Genomic DNA, 8,803 nt, shown 5'->3' on the forward strand with positions numbered 1-8,803 from the left:
CATTTTCCGTTCCTTCATTTTCCGGTTCCTTCATTTTCCATTCCCTCAAATTCCGCGTCCCCCAAATATCGATATCTCAAAAACTACTTTACCAATTTTTAAAACAATGGTATCCTCGTGCAAGTTGGAAAAATTTCAACATAATTAAAAAAGAGAAGCTACGACTGAACCATTTCTTTAAACTAACTTTTATATTAATGTCCAAAATTTTATGTGTATAAACTGGGAATCAAATTTAAATTTAGAAAAAAAATTTGTTTTTGTTTATTTAAAATTTGTTTATTTTTTTGAAAGTATGTGGTTGTTATTAATTTTTTTCAGGAATTGGAAAATGTATTAGGGAAAAATTTAACCCTACAAACTGAAAATAAAAAACTTACATCGGATTTAGTTTTAAAAGAAGAGGTAAAAAACTAATTTTATTTTTATGAAAAAAAATTTATTGGTTCTTATTGTTTTAAAACAGTATTTGTTTTCCATTAATATATACTTTTAGAACATGAAGAATTTGTTAGGGGAAAATTCAATTCTTAAAAATAAAAATGAAGAAATTGAATCGGAATTGGATTTAAAAGAAAAGGTAAACAGTGTAAACAGAATTAGGCATTTTTTTGTATAAAGTTTCATTTCTTTTTTTTGTTTTTAAAGGAAGTTGATGATTACGTGGAAAAATATGCAAGATTGAAAAAGGAAAAAGATGAATTAAAGGTTTTATACTTTTTGTTTTGTTGGTATTTTTTGTTGAGTGTAATTAATTAATTTTCTTTTTTTAGAAAAAATCAGTCCCATATTATGACCCTAAAGATATACGCTGCGTTTCTGGTAATGAAGGTTCATTGGGAAGTGGTTCATATGGATGTGTTCGTCTTGCATTTAATAAAACATGGGGCACTGTTGCTGTGAAGTGTTTTCCAGCAACTGGGTCCCAAGTACAGACAGCGAGGATAATTGATCAGTTAGTATACCTTTTTGTCTTAAATTTTTTAATATTAATTTATAAATTATTTCGTAAAATTTGTCCAAACTTTAAAGTGAACAAACAATATGTTGTTACCTTATAAAAACAGAATAAAGAATGAATGTCAGATGTTACAACTATCATCCCATATCAATGTTGTAAGAGTGATTGGTTATACAACATGGCCAAGATCAGCAGGAATTATTATGGAGTACATGATTGGGGGTGATCTAAAAACTCTTCTTTTACATGAAAAAGATAATGTTGATTATATTTCCCCGGTTGTTCAACTAAGATTTGTGTCTGATATTTCTAATGGAATAGCATGCATGCACAACATATCTTCTTCCCAAAGAGTTACCCATGGTGACCTAAAAGTTGATAACATTCTTCTTACTGGTGACTTAACCTGTAAAATCTCAGATTTTGGTGGAGCCAATTTTGCCACATGCACTGAAGATTCTAGTTCAACTGCAAATCAGCATACAAATACACATACTCGAGTATATTTAGCTCCTGAAGCTTTACAGAATCCCCATTTAAAAGTTCGCAAATCAATGGATGTTTATAGCTTTTCAATGATGATTTACTTGATATTAACTCGAGAGACTCCTTATAGAGGAATGACTGAGGACAACTATTTAGAAGGAATCCGAAGAGGAACAAGGCCTAACTTAAAACTAATTGAAAACTTAAAAGATACATTACTACCAAATAATAAAGAGATTATTGATTTGCTTCAAACAGAGATGGAAAGTTGTTGGAAGCATAAACCTGATGAACGTCCTAATATTATTAATGTAAGAAATCGCATCAAAAGTAAACTTTCCGAAACAGAATTGTGGAAAATTCAAGAGCATGTTACTAAAATAGTTCGAAAACTCAAAATTAAGAACCCCAACCAAAATTCTTATGATTGTCACCCAATTAATAAATTTTTCCCACCAAATTTTCAATTTACAGAATAAATTTTCTTTTTGGTTGCTGTTAATGTTTGTAAACAAGAATGCATCGGTTCTTGCTAATTTTCTTCATTAAACAAATATATATTTCAGCAAAAGTCTTTAACTAAAACAAAAAATGTTATTAAATAATAAAAATGAGAAGTTGAGTTTAAATCGAATATTTTATTTGCTATAAAGAAAACATCAATTTCAACTTATTCAAGTTTTAAGCAAAATGTGTAAAATGTATATTTTGTAATGTTTGTAACAATTTTAAGGTTTTAAGATAGCACATGCAGAGTTAAACAACATTCTACACTTTTTATTTTATGTATTATTTACTAATTTTGGTTGGTCTGTCAATTAAGTTTTATCAAATTTGATAAAAAAATCCTTTTTACTGTTATTAATTTTTCCTTGCAAGTAAGTAGTTTTAATTTATATATGCAATTTTTTAATTAAAACATTTGTTATTTCTTATAAGTGCAGTGTTATAAGATTTGTTAAATGGCCAATAGTTTACTGTGATATTGTATAGATGCTGTTTTACGTAACAAACATTTTTAGACATGCAATTTATTGCCAATTTGTGTGATACAAATGAAAATTTGACAAAACCTTCATGTTTAAATTTAAAATTTGTTTGGATTAATTGGTTTAACAAAATGTGTAATGCACTTATATTATAAGTAGTTATTTAAATTTTTAGATTTTTTGATCTACCTTTTTATTAAACTATTTAAGTAAAAAAGTCAACTAATACAATTCTATGCAATTACTGTCTGTTATGTTCATCATAAACTTTTTTATTAAACTATTTAAGTAAAAAAGTCAAATAATACACTAATAAGAAATTACTGTCTGTTATGTTCATCGAAAAAGTTTTATTAGCATCTCACTTAGGTGATTAAATACTAATTGTTTTCTTAAAATTAATTAAACAAAAAAGTGAAATGTATGTCTAATATGCAGTAAACAATATAATAAATGCAATTGCTAAGGGTTGGTTTAATCTCCAACAGAAATTGGTGTATAAATGAATACAAAATTACTGCTAAAGTTTAAAACTGGTAAGTTTAATAAATTAGCTATGTACAGTAAAAATACCTATTGTTACCAAAGAAAATTTTTTTGGGCAATTGTTTTTTAAAACAAAAATTTGATTCGATAATTTAAAAAAAAAGGTTTTATTCTTTTTTTGGTAAGTTTTTTAAATTTATTTAATACAAAAATAAGTGGGTTGGCGATACAACTGAACAGTTAAGCAAGGGATTTGGTTTGCAGGAAGAAGAACAAAATGACACATTTGGATTTGGAACAAACCATTTTTGTTCGACACTTCACATGGAAAGGTTTTTGTTTTAATAAATAATTATATTGTACTGTTTGTTTGATTATATTTTTGTTGTAATTTTTCAATGTTTGATTATGCCACTTTGGGCTTTTTTGCATACCTACACTACACAATAGCAAAGAACACTGCAGTTTTTGATTGGATATGTTAGTTTAGTTTATTTTATTTAGTGCTGTATTGAAATATACACATTTTTGTATAATAGTTTATGTTTTTTAATTTACAACTGGTAAAAGTTTTTTTTTTTTGAATTTATAAATAATATAAATTTTCAAGGTTTGTCAACTGAATAAAATCTTGCAAAAAGCATGAAACATTTTAGATAAACTTATTTTTATTGTATACTCGAGAAGCATAGGACCTTAAAGCTGAAACTTCAGTTATATTTGCTTTAAGCACATTGATTGGATCTGTGCAAATTTACAACACTATGCATATATTTGGAGCCCATAATCTACATAAATTAAATGTAAACAATTGTTATTTGTATTTTAAGACATTTTGTAAATTTTTTTTGAAAGTTTTCAAGTTGCTTTTGGTATTAAATCCTTTTAATTTTTAATAAAACATTTTTTTTATGTTTTAGTGGTTGGCTGAATTAGGGGAATTAGAAACCAAACTTGCTAACAAACATCAAAAAAAATCCTGTAAACCTTTTCAGGTTACTTTTATTATAATAATTATGACATTTATAAATTATATTACATAAATAGAGAATACATAATATTTGTAGAAAGTAATAAAATATTATCATATAAATTTTAGCATCTTATCTTTCTAATTCAAGATTGGCGTTATAAGGATTTCAAATTTGGGGGGAAAGGAGGCAAACAATATTTGGCGAAATGGTTTGACCAAAAAGCAAAATTAGAAAAAACTTCAAGGGAAATTAGAATAAACTTTTTGAAGTGCACATGTTATCTTTTACCAGCCCCGCTGGAAATGTTACGGCTAAACCATACACTGGCACAATAAAACTGGGTGGTAAGTTACGGGTTTAAATCAAATGTGGGTGATATATTTATATCCACCTAACTGAACTAACACAAAATATTAACACTAGTAAAATATTGGCATATTACTCAAATATATGCAATTTATAGTTTTATATTTAAATGATTACCATTTTAAAGATAGTATTTTTGCAAAAAATTCTTATAAAAATTGCAGTCTTTTTGATTATTTTTGGCATTAAATTAATTTTTTTAGAGATTGGAAATTATTTTTTGCGTGATGTTAAACATTTAAATACGAATTTGTTTAAACCCGAAAACATTGTTGCAAAAACCTTTAACGAAAAGGTTATGACAGGCAAAGAATTAAGCTACTTAATCTTGGGATATTTTAAGATTTTTAAAAGTGGTTATTTGCAAGAAGTATCTACAGTTTTAGAGGTAAATTTTGGTTAATCTTTTCCAAAAAAAAATTTTTTGTTTGCTTATCATATTTAAAAGCTTGATTGTTGTTTGTTCAAATTTAAAGTTTACAAATTAGGTTTCTTTTATTTTAATACACTATATATAATTTTTGATACTCATTTGGTAAAAACAAGTTAAAAATGTAAATTTTTTTTTTGTGGTAACTTATTTGTTATACATTAATTAGTTTACTCTAGATTTAAAAAAAAAAATTGATTAATTATATTATCCTAAAGGGTATGTTTTTATTTAGTCACTTTTTACAGAAAACTTATTAGTTTTGAACTATTTTAAAGAAAATGCTGTTCGTATAATCTGTGGGCTATAAATAAATTTTTACGCTTTACAAATTATGATATTAATAAAAGGGGTTGCTTGAAAATAAGGTAACAAAAATTGAAGAAAAGCATAAAACGGAGAGGCAGAAACTTAAACGTAGAAAATTCGTTGGCTGTTTATTTAAGACTGTTGTCATTTGATTAAAAACCAAATACCGACACATAACCATTTTATAATAAACCTCAGCTTACTCAACCCTCTTTTGGGTAATACTGCAATGCAGTTAAATTTCCAAAATAATTTTAACCTGAATACAAATGAGAAAAAAGACAACGCTTTTTTCTTGTTTTATTGTTTTAAGATTTTGCCCATTTTTATTAGCTCTTTTCATTTTCCATTTCCCCAAAATTTGCGTCCCCAAAAAAATTTTTTTTTTTAAAAAATTTTAAAAACTTTAAATTTTTTAGGGTGATGTTTAATAAATTTCTTTTTAGGAACTGGAAGATGTATTAGCGCAAAATTCAACACTTCAAACTGAAAATGAAAAACTTAATTCAGATTTAGTATTAAAAAAAAGGGTAAAAAACAAATTTTATGCTTAAAAGATATATTTGTTTATGTTTTAAAACAATATTTCCTTTTTGTCAACTAATTTTCTAGAAATTGGAGGATTTGTTAGTTGAAAATTCAACTCTTAAAACTAAAAATGAAAATATTGAATTGGACTTGAACTTAAAGGAAAAGGTAAACAACTTAAACAGCATAACAATTTTTTGTGTAAAATTTCATTTATTTTTTATTTTTAAAGGAAGTGAAAGATTTAAAAGAAAGAAACGCAAGACTAAAAAAAGAAAAGTGCGACAAACCAAAGGTTTTTTTTGTTTGTATATATCTTTATCCTCGATGTGGGAAAGTCGAATGCGCGACTTAAACATAGAGTAACATCAGTTACTCCAACACAGTCTTATAAATTATAATTGCCCGATAATTATACTGCTGATTAAGTGCTGGCTCAGCAGGAGTTTATACCGTTTATAGCGCCTTATTCATGTGCGGTGTAGCAAGTGTTCTTACCACTACACCACACTGCTGGTACTACACCATGCTGCCGGTTTATACCTGTACCTTTTTAAGTATTTTTTTGTTGTGTTTAATCAATTAATTTACTTTTTCAGGAAAAATCAGTAACTTATTATGACCCAAAAGATATCTTTTGCATATCTAATAATAGAGGTTTATTGGGAAGTGATTCATATGGATGTGTAAGACTTGCTTTTAATAAAGCATGGGGCACTGTTGCTGTAAAATGTTTTCCAGCAACTGGATCTCAAGAACAAACAGCTTGGATTGTTGGGCAGTTAGTATACCTTTTTATACTGTTTGTTGGAATTTTTTTTTAAATTTTTTACTCATAATATAATTCTTGAAAATGTAAAAAACAGTGTGCTGTTACCTTTTAACACAGAATAAAGAATGAATGTCAGATGTTACAACTTTCAACCCATATCAATGTTGTAAGAATGATTAATTATACAACGTGGGCAAGATCAGCAGGAATTATTATGGAATACATGATTGGGGGTGATCTAAAAACCCTTCTTTTACATCAAAAGGATAAAGTTAAAACAATACCCCCAGTTGTAAGATTAAGATTTGTGTCTGATATATCCAATGGAATGACATGCATGCACAATATATCTTCTTCCCAAAGAGTTACCCATGGTGACCTAAAAGTTGATAACATTCTTCTTACTGGTGACTTAACCTGTAAAATCTCAGATTTTGGTGGAGCCAATTTTGCCACATGCACTGAAGATTCTACCTCAACTGCAAAGCAGCATACAAATACACATACTCGAGTATATTTAGCTCCTGAAGCTTTACAGAATCCTCATTTAAAAGTTCGCAAATCAATGGATGTATATAGCTTTTCAATGATGGTGTACATGATATTAACACGAGAGTCTCCATGTAAAGAAATAACTGTGGCCAACTATTTACTAGGTATTGAAAAAGGAAAAAGGCCTGACCTTAAACAAATACAAACCTTAAAAGATACATTACGACCAAATGATAAAGAGATTATTAATCTACTTCAAAAGGAGATGGAAAGTTGTTGGAAGCATGTACCTGCTGAACGTCCAGATATTATTGACGTAAGAAACCGCCTCAAAAAAAAACTTTCTGAAATAGAATTGTGGAAATTACAAGAGCATGTTTGTGAAATAGTCAGGAAACTGGAAATTAAGATTCCCAACATGGATTCTTATGATTGTCAACCAATTAATAAATTTTCCCCACCAAGTTTTCAATATACAGAATAGATTTTTCAACAAAAAAGTATATTACTTTTAATTACTTTATTAAAAAAAATAATATTTTGACAAAAGTCTGTATCTTAAATATAAAAAAAATTTGAAATAATAAAATTGATAAGCTGAGTTTTAATCAAAAATGCTAATTTCTATAATGTTTGTTATATTTTTAATCTGCTATTGTTTGGTTTATTAATTGAGTTTTTCTACATCGATAAAAAAAGAAATATTTTTATACTTCAGTGTTTTTTTACTTGCATGAACCTTCACATATACACCCTTTTTTTCTATGCATTTTTTTAAAATTTAAACATATGTAATTCTTCCATTATGCTTTGTAATTATAATTGTTGAAGTACCAATAGTTTGTTGTGATATTATATAAATGCAGTTTTTTGTAACGAATATTTTTAGACATGCAATTTATCACCTATTTCTGTAATGCTTAGGAAATTTGACAATCTTGTTTATATTTAAAATTTGTTTATGGTAATTGGTTTAAACAAAATCTGTAATGCACTTAAATTTTAACCGATTTTTTAAATGTTTTTGTTATATTTTTTTGTTAAACTATTTAAGTGAAAAAGTCAACTATTAATACAAATATATGCATTTACTGTGTTACTGACAAATTTAATGTAATATTATTATTTAGTATTTCTATGTTTTAATATCTTAGGGTCCTGAATGTGCTTACCTTATGTCGCTCTACCTTTTTCATGTTTTTGTATATATGCTATTATGTGCGATGTATAACCTTTGAAAACCGAATTTTTAGCCAATTGTGTCGTATCAAATACTTAATCAAATTTTTAGTGAATTGTGTCGTATCGAATTTTTCATCGAATTTTTAGTGAATTGTGTCATATCGAATACTTAATCGAATTTTTATCGAATTGTGTTGTATCAAAGACTTCATCGAATTTTTAGCGAATTGTGTCGTATCGAATACTTCATCAAATTTTTAGCGAATTGTGTCATATCGAATACTTAATCGGATTGTGTTGTATCGAATACTTAATCGATTTTTTAGCGAATTGTGTTGTATCAAGTACTTCATCGAATTTTTAGTGAATTGTGTCATATCGAATACTTAATCAAATTTTTATCGAATTGTGTTGTATCAAGTACTTAATCGAATTTTTAGCGAATTGTGTTGTAATAAGTACTTCATCGAATTTTTAGCGAATTGTGTCATATCGAATACTTAATCGAATTTTTAGCAAATTGTGTCGTATCGAATACTTAATCGAATTTTTATCGAATTGTGTTGTATCAAGTACTTCATCGAATTTTTAGCGAATTGTGTCGTATCAAATACTTAATCAAATTTTTAGCGAATTGTGTCATATCGAATACTTAATCAAATTTTTATCGAATTGTGTTGTATCAAGTACTTAATCGAATTTTTAGCGAATTGTGTTGTAATAAGTACTTCATCGAATTTTTAGCAAATTGTGTCATATCGAATACTTAATCGAATTTTTAGCAAATTGTGTCGTATCGAATACTTAATCGAATTTTTATCGAATTGT

The 8,803-nt window shown here is 27.1% G+C and overlaps 1 protein-coding gene across 1 annotated transcript; it reads left to right on the top strand.

Moving 5' to 3' along the window:
- Positions 1-302: 302 nt before the first annotated feature.
- On the top strand, positions 303-2,207 carry LOC145741714 (receptor-interacting serine/threonine-protein kinase 1-like). The gene is made up of 5 exons (XM_082559353.1): positions 303-405; positions 497-580; positions 649-708; positions 774-955; positions 1,068-2,207. Exons 2-5 carry the CDS (start codon positions 500-502, stop codon positions 1,924-1,926), a joined length of 1,182 nt encoding a protein of 393 aa, XP_082415479.1. The 5' UTR covers positions 303-405; positions 497-499; the 3' UTR covers positions 1,927-2,207.
- The last annotated feature ends 6,596 nt before the right edge of the window (positions 2,208-8,803 follow it).

This window comes from Corella eumyota, chromosome 2, assembly GCF_963082875.1.
Source record: "Corella eumyota chromosome 2, kaCorEumy4.1, whole genome shotgun sequence".
In the NCBI taxonomy this organism is placed as follows: domain Eukaryota; kingdom Metazoa; phylum Chordata; class Ascidiacea; order Phlebobranchia; family Corellidae; genus Corella; species Corella eumyota.